At 40.8% G+C, this 18,097-nt stretch overlaps 1 protein-coding gene across 1 annotated transcript in view; it reads left to right on the top strand.

The window, feature by feature from the left end:
* The window catches only part of DOP1B (DOP1 leucine zipper like protein B), a 593,629-nt gene that overhangs the window by 179,462 nt on the left and 396,070 nt on the right, over positions 1 to 18,097 (top strand). Inside the window, exon 10 of the mRNA XM_053705165.1 lies at positions 17,913 to 18,033. Coding sequence (XP_053561140.1) covers positions 17,913 to 18,033 — 121 coding nt within the window. The remainder of the gene's footprint in view (positions 1 to 17,912; positions 18,034 to 18,097) is intronic.

Genomic DNA, 18,097 nt, shown 5'->3' with positions numbered 1-18,097 from the left:
TAAATAGCACTGATAAGAGTCCAAGCCCAAGTGTTCCTGGGAGCTCAGTTACCAACTACCATACCCCCTATGGCAAGACTGTAGATGGACTTGCATAAACAAACATATATGATTTGTGGAATTGAAAATGTGATCTTTAAGTGACACTTAATGCTACATAGCTTCACTGAAGTACACAGAGCTAAATTACTTGATTTGCTCATAGGAGTCAGCAATACATAAAACAAATCTACTTGCTAATTGCTGTCACAAATAGAACATTATTTGTTGCTTTCTGATAAATTTGACACATTTGCAAAACATTTCACTAAAGCTGCTATATTTGAACATTTTTTAATTTAAATATTTTATTTTCCCCTCTCATGAGCATAGAAAAAAAAACATTTAAAAAAATGATAGTTCAGGCACATCAGTTAAATGTCCAGAACAACAAACCTTGAATAGAAAACTATGCAATAAAGGAAGCTAGTTTCAATTTTCTCTAGCAGTGGAAAACAATGCTCTGACCATTAGGTGGCGCTGTTACACATGTATAAAACTGCCAATAAGTGACATAATAAAGAAACTTCTACTCCACTCCTCAGTACCAGGGAAGGTAATTGCAATCCAGTAAATATATGAGCATTATAAAAATGAAAGCAAATAAATAAATATAGCACTGATATTCCAGCATGTCCTTTCTTTCTCTGTCAAGTGGCAGTATATATATATATTTTTAACTTTTAACCCTTATCTGTAAAGTGTACCAAGTGAGCGTGTTTTTAGTAAAGTGGCAGCAATATATAAAAAAAACAGAAGCCGTTTAACAGGAGAACATGCTGAATTTTTTTTTACTTAACTGGGAGTACTGAAGAAATCGTGTTGTGTCTAGCTTTGCAGTAGAGACTTAAACTTAATTTTATATCAGTGTGCATTTTAAAAGGGATTTATGCAATTTTTCTATGTTTTGGGAAGCAATTTAAGTTAATTTTTAAGCACTTTATTTTTCCCAGTTGTTTACTTTTTAATGTTTAAAATTGTAATAAGCATTTTCAGTTTATACCAGATTTGTGTAGAAATTGTGTTGATTTTTCAAAACTTTAAATGTACAGATTATCGGTTATCGGCCTGAAATGTGGTCAATACTCGGTATAGGCCCTAAAAAAATGATATCAGTCTATTACTAAATTTTAGCTGGGGATCGATTCTAATTTGGGATAAAATTGAAAGTGTATTTTTTCCTTGGCTTATTTTAATTGAATATTAAAATCTTTGAAACTTATCTGTACAAGTTTATTTACTGTTTCACAACATGTCTGATATGGAGCAAGAGCCTGCTCTCATGAATTCATGCTTATTATGTTTAGATGCACAAATTGCAGCTCCTATGCAATTTTGTTCTTCATGTGTCAAGAAAATCTTGCAAAATAAAGGTAACATTTTTGAGTCTAATGTCTCTCAGGATGATGCTGTTAAAATAATACGTCAGCTTTCTCCTGCTATGTCCCAAGCCTCTGGTGTCACATGCAGTAACCTGCGGTTCCTCTATAACTCCTAGTGGAGTTTATTTAAAAGCCAAATTGCTGCCCAGGTATCTTCAGCGGTATCTGTGGCATTAGCTGCCATTCCCAAATTACAGGGAAAAAGCAATAGGAAATCTAGAAATTCAGACAAGAAGGTGCCTGTCCTCAGTTCTGCTTCCCAAGTTGCCCTTTTTCATAAGTCTGATGAGGAAGATACATCGTGACTTTCTCAGGGTGAAATCTCCGATTCGGACAGTATAGAAACATAGAATTTGACGGTAGATAAGAACCAAAAAGCCCCATCAAATCTACCCATATCACATGTTACTTTTTCCATAGGATAGCCTTTTGCATGTCCCAGGCATTTTTATAATTCCTCCTTCTGAGACTGAGTTGGTATCCTTCAGATTTAAGCTTGAACACCTTTGTGTATTGTTAAAGGAGGTTTTAGCAACTTTATATGACTCCGATACCCCTGTAGTTGTCACTCCTAAGAAATCTAGTAAACTTAATAGTTTCTTTGATGTACCTTCCACTTCAGAGGTTTTTCCTGTGCCGGACCGTGCAAGGGAGATTATCTCACAGGAATGGGAGAAACCAGGGGTGTCTTTTTCCCCGTCTCCCATTTTTAAGAAAATGTTTCCTGTAGAGTACTCCAATAAAGACCCTTGGTATACTGTACCCAAAGTTGGTGGGGCCATTTTCACTCTGACTAAGAGAACCACTATTCCTATTGAAGATAGCTGCTCTTTTAAGGATCCGATGGACAAGAAGCTGGAGGCTTATTTGAAAAAGATTTATGTTCATCAAGGTATCCAATGGAAACCTGCTGTGTGTATTGCCACTGTGACTAGTATGGCATCTTATTGTTTCGATGCCTTGTCTGATTCCTTGGATGAAATTCAAGATAGGATTAAAGCTCTTAAATTTCCTTGGATGAAATTCAAGATAGGATTAAAGCTCTTAAATTTGCCAATTCTTTTATTGCAGATGCCATTTTACAGGTTGTTAGACTAGGAGCTAAAACTTCTAGTTTCGCTGTTCTAGCCCGTTATGGTTGAAATCCTGGCCTATAGACGTTTACTCTAAAGTCAAGCTTCTGGTGATTCTTTACAAGGGCAAAACCTTGTTTGAAACCGGTTTGGCAGAATTTATCTCTGATATTACAGGTGGAAAATGGTCTTTTCTACCTCAAGATAAGAAGAATAGGCCTAAAGGACGTCAGAGTAATTTTTGTTCCTTTCGTAACTTCAGAGGAAAGCCTTCCACTTCTTCTTCCAAGCAGGAACAATCCAAGTCTTCTTGGAAACCTAATCAGTCTTGGAACAAGGGGAAACAATCAAAGAACCCCGCATCTGGTTCCAAATCAGCATGAAGGGTTTGCCCCGATATCTCAATCCTGTATATGAGAATTCCCTGGACTGTGGACATAGTATCCCAGGGTTACAAATTGGAATTCAAGACTTTTCCTCCCAGAGGCAGATTTCATCTCTCAAGATTATCTGCAGACCAGATAAAGAGAGAGGCGTTCTTGAAATGTATATAACATCTTTCCTCCCTGGGAGTGATAGTTCCAGTTCCAGTGCAAGAATAGGGTCTTGGGTTCTGCTCCAACCTATTTGTGGTTCACAAAAAAGAGGGAACTTTCTAGACTTGAAGTGTATAAGCAAGTTTCTTAAAGTTCCATCCTTCAAGATGGAGACTATATGCTCCATTCTTCCTTTAGTACAAGAGGGTCAGTTCATGACAATCATAGACCTAAAGGATGCATATGTCCATGTTCCTATTCACAGGGACCATCACAGATTCCTGAGATTTGCCTTTCTGGACAAACATTTCTAGTTTGTGGCCCTTCCATTTGGTCTAGCCTCGGCTCCCAGAATGTTTTCAAAGGTTCTGTTGGCTCTTTTGGCAGTGATCTGTTCTTGTGGAATTGCTGTGGCACCCTACCTGGACGACATATTGGTTCAGGCGCCATCTTTTCAACAAGCAAAATCTCACGCAGAGATATTGTTGTCTTTTCTTCATTCCCACGGATTGAATGTGAATGTGGAAAAAATCTCCCTTTCCCCTGCTACAAGAGTAGTGTTCTTAGGGACTGTAATAGATTCTCTATTAATAAAGATTTTTCTGAAAGAGGTCAGGAAAACAAAATTATTTCTTCTCGCTTCTCTCTTCAGGCTACTGCTCATCCTTCAGTGGCTCGATGTATAAAGGTAATCTGTCTGATGGTGGCTTCCATGGACATAATTTTTGCTCGATTCTATTTCAGAGCTCTCCAGTTGTGCATGCTCAGACAATGGAATGCCGACCGTATGCGGATCTATCTCAGAGAATAGAGTTAGATCAGTCGTCAAGGTATTCTCTTCCGTGGTGGGTTTCTCAGGAACATCTGTCTCATGGCACATGCGTTCGAAAACCTTCCTGGGTGATCGTGACCACAGACTCCAGCTTGCTGGGCTGGGGAGCAGTCTGGAACTCGTTAAAAGCTCAGGGCCTTTGGACTCGGGAGGAGTCTGCTCTTCCTTTTAACATCTTGGAGTTGAGGGTGATTAACAATGCTCTATTGGCTTGGCCTTAGTTGTCCTCAGCCCAGTTTATCAGGTAACCTCTGTGGCTTACATCAATCATCAGGGAGGAACTCGGAGTTCCTTAGCCATGAAGGAGGTTACTCAGATTCTTCAGTGGGCAGAGACCCACAATTGCTGTCTATCTGCCCTGCACATTCCAGGAGTAGACAACTGGGTAGCAGATTTTCTGAGCAGACAAACTTTTCATCCCGGGGAGTGGGAACTCCATCCAGAGATGTTTTCTAGCATAGCCCATAAATAGGGGGTGCCGGAGTTAGATCTGAGTAAGTCCCATCAGAACGCCAAGCTTCCAAGGTATGGTTCAAGGTCAAGAAATCTGCAGGTCGTTCTGATAGATGCTCTGGCGGTTCCCTGGGTTTTCAGGTTGGAATACCTGTTTCCTCCGTTTGCTCTCCTTCCACGAGTCATTGCTCGTATCAAACAGCAGAGGGGGTCGGTGATTCTAATAGCCCTTGCGTGGCCTCACAGGATCTGGTTTGCAGACCTAGTGGAGATGTCATCTCTCCCACCTTGGAGACTACCTCTGAGGAAGGACCTCCTGATTCAGGGTCCCTTCCTTCATCCAAATCTCGTTTCTCTGAAGCTGACTGCTTGGAGATTGAACGCTTATTTCTGTCTAAGCGTGGTTTTTCTGAGTCGGTCATTGAGACCATGATTCAGGCTCGCAAGCCTGTTACTAGAAAGATTTACCATAAGATATGGCGTAAATATCTTTCTTAGTGTTAATCCAAGGGCTACTCTTGGAGTAGAATTAGAATTTCTAGAATTTTATGTTTTCTTCAGGAAGGCCTGGAGAAGGGATTGTCAGTCAGTACCCTGAAGGGTCAGATTTCTGCTTTATCTGTTTTACTACATAAACTTTTGGCAGATGTGCAATCTTTTTGTTAGGCCTTGGTCAAAATCAGGCCTGTCTTTAAGTCTGTTGATCCTCCTTGGAGCCTTAACCTTGTTCTTAAAGTATTACAGCTGGCTCCGTTTGAACCGTTGCATTCTGTAGACATTAAGTTATCTTGGAAGGTTTTGTTTCTTGTTGCCATCTCTTCTGCTCGAAGAGTCTCGGAACTCTCAGCTCTGCAGTGTGATTCCCCTTATCCTATTTTTCATGCCGATAAGGCGGTTCTTTGTACTAAGTTAGGTTTCCTTCCTAAGGTTGTTTCTAATAGAAATAACAATAAGGAAATTGTTGTTCCCTCTCTGTGTCCTAATCCTTCTTCCAAAGAACGTTTGTTACACAATTTGGATGTTGTACGTGCTCTTAAATTTTACTTACAGGCGACTTAAGAATTTTCGCCAGTCCTCTGCCCTCTTTGTCTGTTTCTCTGGGAAACATAAAGGTCAGAAAGCTACTGCTACTAATTTTTCTTTTTGGATACAAGGTATTCGTTTGGCTTATGAGACTGCTGGTCAGCAGCCTTCTGAGAGAATTACGGCTCATTCCACAAGAGCTGTTTCCTCTTCTTGGGCTTTCAAAAATGAAGCTTCTGTGGAACAAATTTGCAAGGCTGCAACTTGGTCTTCTCTACATACTTCTTCCAAATTTTCCAAATTTGATACTTTTGCCTCGGCTGAGGCTTCTTTTGGGAGAAAGGTTTTTCAAGCGATGGTGCCTTCTGTTTTGGAGTGCCTTTTTTTTTTTTTTTAAAGACGGTTGTTCTTTTGACTATAACCTCAGGCACCTCTACACCTTGTGTTACTCCTTTTTTTCCATTTCCCTTCGGTTGAATGACTGGGGGTTGTAAGTAAGGGAGTGATACTTAACAGTTTAACTGTGGTGCTCTTTGCCTCCTCCTGCTGGCCAGGAGTGATATTCCCAACAGTAATTACTTAAGCCGTGGACTCACCATATCTGGAAAGAAATACATTTATCAGGTAAGCATAAATTTAGTTTTTCCTAAGGAGCACTGACTCGGTGTGCAGTAGTGGATGCTCCGTACAGAGTTTTCCTTTGGGGGCCGCCATCTACTTCCAGTGCACGTGCTCATTTTTTAAAATCCTTTGCATGGGTTTTAACACAACAAATCTCTTTTTTGCTTGCTGTAAATCCGACAAAGGTTTTTCTGGATGTTTGGTGTTAAATCTTTGTGCCTTCCTGCAGCTTCGTTTACTCTGCATGTAAGTTTATTTGGCTATGCTGCTTTTCATTGATTGGAATGCCTTGGCAAATGGATTTTGCCTTTTTTGCCTGCATTTTATCCCAGCAAATGCTAACATGGAGAATGATACTCTGATATGAACATGAGTTATGTGTATTTTTTCAGTATGTGCACAGTGTGTTTTTTACTGCTTGGGGCTTTCATATGGATTAGTCCTTATACTGGCTTGTTTTTTTTAGTTCTGATCCTCAGCCCACTTGTACCCTTGCTGGCAGGAGAAAGTTATGTAAAACTTGCATTGGGCAAATTTATGATGATAGCTTTTCTGTCCTAAAGGAATCCTCTGATTGTTTACACAAATTTGATTCTGTCTCTGATAGGGAATTTTGCCTGAAGTTGATTCACCAATTTCATTTGATTCTGTCACACTGTGTGATTTTATCAGATGTATCAGAGAGATTTTGGCTGTTGAAAATGAACAGCCTATTGCTTACTGGTTTAAATCTATTTCAGAAACAAGCATGTATTTTCCAGTGTTTGAATCCATTAAGTCAGTTTACTTAAATAATTCCTCTAAGCCTAAGAAACAATTTGGGATACTGGAGAAAGTTTTTGTCTTTTCCCTTTAAATAAATATTTGCATACTCCTCTCCACCTAAGGTGGATGCTGCCATTGCAAGATTATCTAAAAAGATGATTTTCACTACTGATGCTGCTGGTAATTTTAAAGATTTAATGGCTAGAAAAATGGAGGAAATTTTGAAAAAAGGACTTTTTCTTTTTCAGGGTGCTGTGTTTATCCTCTTTTGGGTATGTTCTCTGTGCTTGAAGCACCTGATATCTGGTGTGACAATGTTTCTGATTCTCTGCCTGAAGCACTTAAAATGTTGCCTTTTCTTTCAGATTTTAAGAAAGTAACTTCATTTTGTCTCTTTGCTGTTTCTGGGATGTTAGAGCTTAAAGGGGCAGTAAACCTATAAAATAATGTTATATAATTCTGCACATAGTGCAGAATTATATAACATTAGCTTGGCGCCAGCTTTATAAAACAAAGGGTTGGATAATATTTTACAATGAAAACAGAACACCGCTCCTTGCTCTACTGAGCGGGTCTGTTTTCTTTTCCTAAGCACACCGCGGCACGCTGTCTAATCACAGCCGTCCCGATCGCGCTATTAAACTCAATGTAGCTTGCTCCCGCTACCAGACCAAAGCAGGTTCGAGCTACATTGAGTTTAATAGCGTGATTGGGCGTGCTGTGACTAGACAAAGAGCCCTCAATGTGCTAAGGAGAAGAAAACAGACCTGCTCAGTGGAGCCAGGAGCGGCGATCTGTTTTCGTTGTAAAATATTTATTTAACCCTTTGCTTTACAAAGCTGGTGCTAAGCTAATGTTATATAATTATGCACTTTTCAGATAGAGCATGCAATTTTAAGCAACTTTCTAATTTACTCCTATAATCAATTTTGATTAATTCTCTTGCTATCTTTATTTGAAAAGCAAGAATGTAAGCTTAGAATTCAGCCCATTTTTGGTTCACAACCTGGGTTGTGCTTTCTGATTGGTGGCTAAATGCACTCACCAATAAACAAGTGCTGTCCAGGGTCCTAAAACTGAAAATGTTCTGGCTCCTTAGCTTAGATGCCTTCTTTTTCAAATAAAGATAGCAAGAGAACATAGAAAAATTGATAATAGGAGTAAATTAGAAAGTTGCTTAACATTGCATGCTCTATCTGCATGCTCTATCTGAATCATGAAAGTATCCCTTTAATGCAAGATCTCTATGGCATTGGGAGGCTGATCCTGGTTTCAAAGTTAATCTTCTGGGCCTACCATTTGAAGGAGATATGCGGTTTTGTAAACGATTAGACCTTCTTATATCTAAGAGGTCTGGAGGTAAGAGCCCTTTACTCCTGAATGCTTCTTAAGTGCAAAGAAATGTTTCTTTTGCTCACAGGCAACCTTCTTCTTCATAAAGTGCCAACAAATTCTGCAGCACTGTCCATGGGTACAAAGATAAAAATACAATGATGATGGATACATATACAGAAATGACAACAACATGGTAGTCCTATCTTAAAAAAATGCTAAATCAAGGCCCTGGGGAACACATAGCATTACCATTACTCTCTCCCAACCATAACATCCCAATTTACAATTTTAGATCATTAGGGGGAAAATATTCAATACAATGAGGTATATACTCCAGTCAGACAAGTATATTACTTTTGGTTGTGATCTTTATGTCACTATTACTAATGTTATTCTATTAAGATTGAATTGGCCTCACTGTTTATTCTTATAATCTCATTGTCTCATACTAGGAGCTGCGTCTCCAACCTTTGTATAATTTTACTATAATCACAATAAAGCTAAATAAAAACTTAAAGAAAAAAAAAAGACGACGATGATACAAAATTTTTAAGACAAAGGACAAAATGTATTAAAGAAATACAAGGGGAATTGAGTGCTCTATTCTCGTGCAAGCTTACAATCTTATCAAAATTTCAAGTTTTCACCTAGAAAGGATTCCTTTTGTTCCTAGGAGTGGAAGTCTTAGACTCAGAGGATGTGAAAAGCCCTTTCCACACCAACAGTCTCAGAAGTTATGATGGCTTGCCTGCCCAGGCTCCTCTGGTTGGAGGCAGACTTTTAAACTTCAGAGAGGTTTGGGCAACCATAATTTCCGATAGATTGGTCCTCAATCTTCTGGCAACAGGTTACTATTTGGAATTCAAGGAGAAGCCTCACTTACCATACTTGGGGAAATCTCCACTCCCAAAAGTTCCAATTAAATTAGAAGAAATTCATCAGTTTGTCAACAAGCTGTTAAAAGAACAGTTTATTCAGGAAGTTCCTGTTAATCATCACAATCATGGATTTTACTCTCATCTCTTTCTAATAAAGAAGGATGAAACTTGGAGAGCAATACTGGATCTAGGGAAGTTAAATTTCTTTCTGATGGTTCAGACTTTCAAAATGGAAACAACTCTTTCAGTCATTTTATGCCTTTAGGTGCATTTCTTCTGTGTATTTCTTTCTTTCAGTGGATCTTAAGGGTGCTTATTTTCACATTCCTGTTGCAGAAGCAAATAGAAAGTTCCTGAGGCTCTTAGTGGGTAATCAACATTTTAAGTGTGCAGCCCTGCCTTTCGGAATGTCAACAGTTCCAAGAGTCTTTAAGGAGGTTTTGATTCATTTTGTAGCACAACTTTGCTTAAGAGGTTTGTTTGACATACACTACCTAGAAGATGTACTCCTTATTGCCAATTCTCTACATCAAGCAAATCTACACAAAAAAAATCTGCTTCAATTTCTTTAAGATCATGGATGGATTATAAATTTCAAGAAGAGTAATCTAACTCCTTTTCAAAACCTTGTATTTCTGGGAACTCACTTTGGCACTCTCAAATGGGTGGTATCCCTTCCTTAACTACATATCTAGTCTCTAATGGCTCATTAGTGGATGAAGTTTTTTTTTAGCCAACATGGCTTATGTGATCCATGTTGCCAGATGGCCAAGATGGAGAATGCATTCTTTTCAGTGTCACTTCCTGAAGTATTGCAGAAGAAATTCCAGTCTGTCATTTCAGATCCCATTTCTGGAGGGTTTAAGAGTCTCTTTATTGGTGGATACAAGCTCAAAATATATGGGTCTACCTTTAAAGGAGCCAAATTGGATTCTTCTTCAAATGGACACCAGCAAGCTCAGCTGGGGAGCCTTTTGCAGCCAAACTTAAGCTCAAGCAACTTGGGAGAGACAAGTTCAGATTCTTCCATCCAATCTATTGGAACTCCGAGCTGTCTATTTGGCACTTCTTCATTTCCAGAATCAGCTGAAAGGGAAAGCAGTAAAGTTTCTGTCAGACAAAAGAACTATGACCGCCTATATTCAATTTCAAGGTGGAACAAGAAATCAGTCCGTTTTGAAGGAGATCACTCCAATATTGGTTTGGTCACTGCGCAATGTTACGTTCATAACATATGTTCATGTTCCAGGACAAAAGAACATTACAGCAGATTTTCTGAGCAGAAAGAAGATTTCACAAACAGAGTGGAAACTCAACAGGAGATTATTCCAGATGATTACCAGCAGTTGGGGGATTCCAGACATAGACCTCATGGCCTCCAAGAACAACAATCAAGTTCCAAAGTTTCAGTAATCAGCCAACATCTCAAAGCATTAGGGGTGGATGCCCTATTACAGGAGTGGCAGTTCAGACTGATTTAAGTATTTCCCCCAATCCCTCTAATTCCTCTGTTTTTAAAAATAATTTGAATGTCGAAGGCAACATTCATTCTAATCCTTCCTTTTTGGCCTTGCAGGCCCTGGTTTTCTTCTAATTCAGGATCTGGCAATTCTTCTTCCATGGCACCTTCCAGTTTCTTGGTATATGCTGTGTCAGGGTCCTCAAATATTCAAGTTGACGGCATGGTTGCTGAGATCTCCCGACTCTGCCAGCTAAATATTTCCAGTCCAGTGGTTGATTCCCTGTTGCAGACCAGGAAGGATTCTAGTTTTTCCTCTTGGATGGTTAAGCATCAAGCTTCTACAATATTCAATTCAACTTTAGCAGCTGCCTGAATTTTTGCACAATGGTTTTCTTTAAGGTCTTGGTGCTAGAACTCTCAAAGTTCAGGTTTCGGCAATATCTGCAATTTTTGGAAATAGATGGGCTCAAGATCCTTTGATTATTCAATAATTCCAGACCTAGTCTCATATTCAATCTTAAAGTAGATTGACTATTCCATCCTTTGATCTGGAAGCTTTATTGGAATCACTATTTGAACCATTATATGAAGTTTCTTTCTGATTTTTAACACTCAAGACTATTTTTGGTAGCTATTATATCTTCTCGCCAAGTCTCTGAACTCCAGGCTCTTTCTGTCAGAGAATCATGCCTTTCATTTCATCAAGATAAGGTTGTTTTGAGAACAGTGCCGGAATTCCTACCCAAAGGTTGTTTCCAGCTTTCATAAGAATCAGGACATTATTTCTCTTGTAAGGTGTATCCAGTCCACGGATCATCCATTACTTGTGGGATATTCTCCTTCCCAACAGGAAGCTGCAAGAGGATCACCCACAGCAGAGCTGTCTATATAGCTCCTCCCCTAACTGCCAAACCCCAGTCATTCTCTTGCAGCTCTCGACAAGGGAAGTAGCTAGAGAGATGTGGTGACTTAGTGTAGTTTATCTTCAATCAAAAGTTTATTTTAAATGGTACCGGAGTTGTACTATTTTTACCTCAGGCAGAAATTAGAAGTGTTTTGCCTGAGGTTTTTGATGATCTTAGCAGGTTGTAACTAAGATCCACTGCTGTTCTCACACATGACTGAAGAGTATGGGAAAACTTCAGCTGGGAGAACAGCCTGCAGAATCAACTGCCTTGAGGTATGTTTAGTATATTTATTTCTAGAGAGATAAGAAGTCTAGAAAATGCTGACAGTGCCTGATATATTTGAGGTAAGCCTGATTGCAGTGATTTAATAACGTCTGGCATCATGCTTGCAGTAAAGGGTAATTTTATGTTACTTGCTCTTATGACTTAGTATGTTAAACGTTTACATGAGTTATAAGGAACGTTTTTTACTAAGGGTGATAAATCTTGCTTTGGGGCCTAGTTTTTCCACATGGCTGTTATTTGACTCCTAGGAGTAGTTTTTATTTTCGCGCTCTAATTGCGCAGTAACTTTTAAACTCTGAGACATCCAGCTTCCCTGAAGGAGTCCCCTGACATATTGGACCTCTGTAAAGGGTTTTTGTGCCTACAAAAGTCGTTTTATGGGAAGGTAGGAGCCACAGTAGAGCTGTGGCAGTTTGCCTGTGACTGTTATAACGGTTTTTACCGTTTTTTTGCTTCGTTTTTGAGCCTGAGGGGTTAATCATCCATTTGCAAGTGGGTGCAATGCTATTTTAGTCTAGTACATACACTGTTAAAATTTCATAGAGTTAACTGCTTTTTTCACTGTTTTGCAGTTTTTGTGTTTGTTTTTTTCCCTTAAAGGCACAGTACCGTTTTTATATTCTGCTTTTTCACATTAATTAAAGTGTTTTCAAAGCTTGCTGGTCTCATTACTAGTCTGTTAAACATGTTTGACATAGAGGAAACTCCTGGTTATGTTTAGAAGCCATTGTGGAACCCCCTCTTAGAATGTGTACCAAATGCACTGATCTTACTATAAGTTATAAAGATCATATTCTGGCTTTAAAAGATTTATCACCAGAGGAAACTGACAAGGGGGAAGTTATGCCGACTAACTCTCCCCACGTGTCAGAACCTATAACTCCCGCTCAAGGGACGCCCGCTCAAGAGGCGCCAAGTACATCTAGCACGTCCATAGCGTTTACTTTACAAGACATGGCGGCAGTTATGGATCATACCCTTACAGCGGTATTGTCCAAACTACCAGGGTTACAAGGAAAGCGAGACAGCTCTGGGGCTAGGAAAAATACAGAGCACTCTGACGCTTTAGTAGCTATGTCTGATATCCCCTCACAATATGCAGAAGCTGAGGAAGGAGAGCTTCTATCTGTGGGTGATTTTTCTGACTCAGGAAAGATAATTCATCCTGATTCTGATATGTCTACATTTAAATTTAAGCTTGAACACCTCCGCGTGTTACTCAGGGAGGTCTTAGCTACTCTGGATGACTGTGACACCATTATAGTCCCAGAGAAATTGTGTAGATTGGATAAATACTATGCAGTGCCTGTTTACACTGATGTTTTTCCTATACCTAAGAGGTTTTCAGAAATTATTACTAAGGAATGGGATAGACCAGGTGTACCGTTCTCTCCCCCTCCTGTTTTTAAGAAGATGTTTCCCATAGATGCCGCTACACGGAACTTATGGCAAACGGTCCCTAAGGTGGAGGGAGCAGTCTCTACCCTAGCTAAGCGTACAACTATCCCCGTCGAGGACAGTTGTGCTTTCCTAGATCCAATGGATGAAAAGTTAGAGGGTTACCTTAAGAAAATGTTTATTCAACAGGGTTTTATTCTCCAGCCTCTTGCATGCATTGCCCCTGTCACTGCTGCTGCGGCCTTCTGGTTTGAGTCTCTAGAAGAGGCTCTACAGGTAGAAACCCCATTGGATGATATACTTGACAAGCTTAAAGCTCTTAAGCTAGCCAATTCGTTTGTTTCTGACGCCATTGTTCATTTAACCAAACTAACGGCTAAGAACTCAGGTTTTGCTATTCAAGCGCGTAGGGCGTTATGGCTTAAATCCTGGTCAGCTGATGTTACTTCAAAGTGTAAGCTTCTCAACATTCCCTTCAAGGGGCAGACCCTATTCGGGCCTGGACTGAAGGAGATCATTTCTGATATTACTGGAGGAAAAGGTCATGCCCTTCCTCAGGATAGATCCAACAAATTAAGGACCAAACAGACTAATTTTCGTGCCTTTCGAAACTTCAAGACTGGCGCAGCTTCAACTTCCTCTAATACAAAACAAGAGGGAAATTTTGCCCAGTCCAAGCCGGTCTGGAGACCTAACCAGGCTTGGAACAAAGGAAAGCAGGCCAAGAAGCCTGCTGCTGCCTCTAAGACAGCATGAAAGATCAGCCCCCGATCCGGTAACGGATCTAGTAGGGGGCAGACTTTCTCTCTTCGCCCAGGCTTGGGCAAGAGATGTCCAGGATCCCTGGTCGTTGGAAATTGTGTCCCAGGGATATCTTCTGGACTTCAAAGCTTCTTCCCCAAAAGGAAGATTTCACCTCTCACAATTATCTGCAAACCAGATAAAGAGAGAGGCATTATTACATTGTGTTCAAGACCTCCTAGTTATGGGAGTGATCCACCCAGTTCCAAAGGAGGAACAGGGGCAAGGCTTCTATTCAAATCTGTTTGTGGTTCCCATGAAAGAGGGAACCTTCAGACCAATCTTAGATCTCAAGATCCTAAACAAATTTCTCAGGGTCCCATCTTTCAAGATGGAGACTATTCGAACCATCCTACCTATGATCCAGGAGGGTCAATATATGACTACCGTGGACTTAAAGGATGCTTATCTTCACATTCCGATACACAGAGATCATCATCGGTTTCTCAGGTTCGCCTTCCTAGACAGGCATTACCAGTTTGTGGCTCTTCCCTTTGGGTTAGTTACGGCACCAAGAATCTTTACGAAGGTTCTGGGGTCACTTCTGGCGGTCCTAAGGCCGCGGGGTATAGCAGTAGCCCCTTACCTAGACGACATTCTGATACAGGCGTCGAATTTTCAAATTGCCAAGTCCCATGCGGACATTGTTCTGGCATTCCTGAGGTCTCATGGGTGGAAAGTGAACGAAGAAAAGAGTTCTCTATCCCCTCTCACAAGAGTTTCCTTCCTGGGAACTCTGATAGATTCTGTAGAAATTAAGATTTACCTGACAGAGGCCAGGTTGTCAAAACTTCTAAATTCCTGCCGTGTTCTTTATTCTACTTCTCGCCCTTCAGTGGCTCAGTGTATGGAAGTAATCGGCTTAATGGTAGCGGCAATGGACATAGTGCCGTTTGCCCGTCTACATCTCAGACCGCTGCAACTCTGCATGCTCAGTCAGTGGAATGGGGATTACACAGATTTGTCCCCTCTACTAAATCTGGATCAAGAGACCAGGGATTCTCTTCTCTGGTGGCTATCTCGGGTCCATCTGTCCAAAGGTATGACCTTCCGCAGGCCAGATTGGACAATAGTAACAACAGATGCCAGCCTTCTGGGCTGGGGTGCAGTCTGGAACTCCCTGAAGACTCAGGGCTCGTGGACTCAGGAGGAGGCAATCCTTCCGATAAACATTCTGGAACTAAGAGCGATATTCAATGCTCTTCAGGCTTGGCCTCAGCTTGCTGCGGTCAGGTTCATCAGATTTCAGTCGGACAACATCACGACTGTAGCTTACATCAACCATCAAGGGGGAACAAGGAGTTCCCTAGCAATGTTGGAGGCTTCAAAGATAATTCTATGGGCAGAGGTTCACTCTTGCCATCTATCAGCTATCCATATCCCAGGAGTAGAGAACTGGGAGGCGGATTTTCTAAGTCGACAGACTTTTCATCCGGGGGAGTGGGAACTCCATCCGGAGGTATTTGCACAGTTGATTCAACTTTGGGGCAAACCAGAACTGGATCTCATGGCGTCTCGTCAGAACGCCAATCTTCCTTGTTACGGATCCAGGTCCAGGGATCCCAAGGCAGCACTGATAGATGCTCTAGCAGCGCCTTGGTCCTTCAACCTGGCTTATGTGTTTCCACCGTTTCCTCTGCTCCCTCGTCTGATTGCCAAGATCAAGCAGGAGAGAGCTTCGGTGATTTTGATAGCACCTGCGTGGCCACGCAGGACTTGGTATGCAGATCTGGTGGACATGTCATCCTTTCCACCATGGACTCTGCCGCTGAGACAGGACCTTCTACTTCAGGGTCCTTTCAACCATCCAAATCTAATTTCTCTGCGTCTGACTGCTTGAAGATTGAACGCTTGATTTTATCAAAGCGTGGTTTCTCCGAGTCGGTCATTGATACCTTAATTCAGGCTCGAAAGCCTGTAACCAGGAAAATCTATCATAAGATATGGTGTAAATATCTTCACTGGTGTGAATCGAAGGGTTACTCATGGAGTAAAGTCAGGATTCCTAGGATATTATCCTTTCTCCAAGAAGGATTGGAGAAGGGTTTGTCAGCTAGTTCCTTAAAGGGACAGATTTCTGCTCTGTCTATTCTTTTGCACAAACGTCTGGCTGAGGTTCCAGATGTTCAGGCGTTTTCTCAGGCTCTGGTTAGAATGAAGCCTGTGTTTAAACCTGTTGCTCCGCCATGGAGTTTAAATTTAGTTCTTAAAGTTCTTAAAGGGGTTCTGTTTGAACCTTTGCATTCCATAGATGTTAAGCTCTTATCCTGGAAAATTCTGTTTTTAGTAGCTATCTCCTCTGCTCGAAGAGTTTCGGAGTTATCTGCTTTACAATGTGATTCCCCTTATCTCATTTTCCATGCAGATAAGGTAGTGTTACGTACCAAACCTGGTTTTCTACCTAAGGTGGTATCTAATAAAAATATCAATCAGGAGATTGTTGTTCCGTCACTGTGTCCTAATCCTTCTTCAAAGAAGAAACATCTATTACACAATCTTGACGTGGTTCGTGCTTTAAAGTTTTATTTACAAGCTACTAAAGATTTTCGTCAAACATCTGCATTGTTTGTTGTCTACTCTGGACAGAGGAGAGGCCAAAAGGCTTCGGCAACTTCTCTTTCTTTTTGGCTAAGGAGTATAATCCGCTTAGCTTATGAGACTGCTGGCCAGCAGCCTCCTGAAATAATTACAGCTCATTCTACTAGAGCGTTAGCTTCCACATGGGCTTTTAAGAATGAGGCTTCTGTTGAACAGATTTGTAAGGCGGGGACTTGGTCTTCGCTTCATACTTTTTCTAAATTCTATAAATTTGATACTTTTGCTTCTTCGGAGGCTATTTTTGGGAGAAAGGTCTTACAGGCAGTGGTGCCTTCCGTTTAAGCGCCTGCCTTGTCCCTCCCTTCATCCGTGTCCTATAGCTTTGGTATTGGTATCCCACAAGTAATGGATGATCCGTGGACTGGATACACCTTACAAGAGAAAACTAAATTTATGCTTACCTGATAAATTTATTTCTCTTGTGGTGTATCCAGTCCACGGCCCACCCTGTCATTTTAAGGCAGGTGTTTTTTATTTTTAAACTACAGTCACCACTGCACCCTATAGTTTCTCCTTTCTCTTGCTTGTCTTCGGTCGAGTGACTGGGGGTTGGCAGTTAGGGGAGGAGCTATATAGACAGCTCTGCTGTGGGTGATCCTCTTGCAGCTTCCTGTTGGGAAGGAGAATATCCCACAAGTAATGGATGATCCGTGGACTGGATACACCACAAGAGAAATAAATTTATCAGGTAAGCATAAATTTTGTTTTTGTCATCTTTTTGTCCAGAAAGTCAGCAATTTCAAGGTAAACCTTTTGTATCGTCTGGATGTTGTTCGGTGCATATCTATGTTAAGAGGGCACGGTCCAATCGCAAGTCAGATCGCTTATTAATCATTCCTAAAGGGCCTAGAATTTGTCAAGCTTCTGTTAGCTGGATAGTTCAAGCCATCATCAGAGCATACAAGCAGAGGGGTGAACAGGTTCCAGAAGGCACATTCAACCAGGGCCGTTGCTACGTCTTGGGCTTTGGATGCTGGTGCAACTCCTGAGGATATCTACCAAGCTGCAGTTTGAAAACTGCACAATATAGGTTTATCTCTCATTACAAAATGATAAATTTGGTCGTAAAATCCTGTCTTCAGTGGTATCTTAATAAAATACTTTGATATTTTGCAGTACCTTTTTGGGGTTTCTGTCTTTTTTTTTATTTTTTATCCCACCCTTGTATTTCTATTGCTCTTCATTCTTCTCACTGGTAGTTATTACTACCAGGGAGGGTCAAGATAACTAGAAATTTTCACCAAAATATAGTAATTTCTATATCTTGACCCATATCCCTGGGTAATACCTACCAGGCTCCCTCCCATTTTTCCTTGACCACCTATTAGGCTGGACATCTCTAGGAGTAGTAGGGAGTACTGCCTAAAAGTTACCTTTATTCAAGTAACTAGGGTAGTGGGCAGTTGTGTCCATGCCCCTTTGGGGAGGGTTTCTCACTGGCAGGTATTATCCAGGGATGTGGGTCAAGATAGAGAACATACTATATTTTGGTGAAAATTTCTAGTTTTTTGATCTTCTTTCAGGTCCTCCAATTGTTGGAGACTTGTTTTTGGAAGTGATTCGAGCTTTTTATGCATACTGCAGGGATGCTCTCGGCACAGACATGAAGCTGAGCTACGGTCAGACAGGCAGCCAGCTTATAAGGTAAACACATTAATGCAATTTTTTTTTCTTTCCTCACATTGTAACTATGATAAATACAATTACA

Source organism: Bombina bombina, chromosome 3 (genome assembly GCF_027579735.1).
Source record: "Bombina bombina isolate aBomBom1 chromosome 3, aBomBom1.pri, whole genome shotgun sequence".
Taxonomy (NCBI): Eukaryota; Metazoa; Chordata; class Amphibia; order Anura; family Bombinatoridae; genus Bombina; species Bombina bombina.
This window is presented reverse-complemented; position numbering and strand designations above follow the sequence as displayed.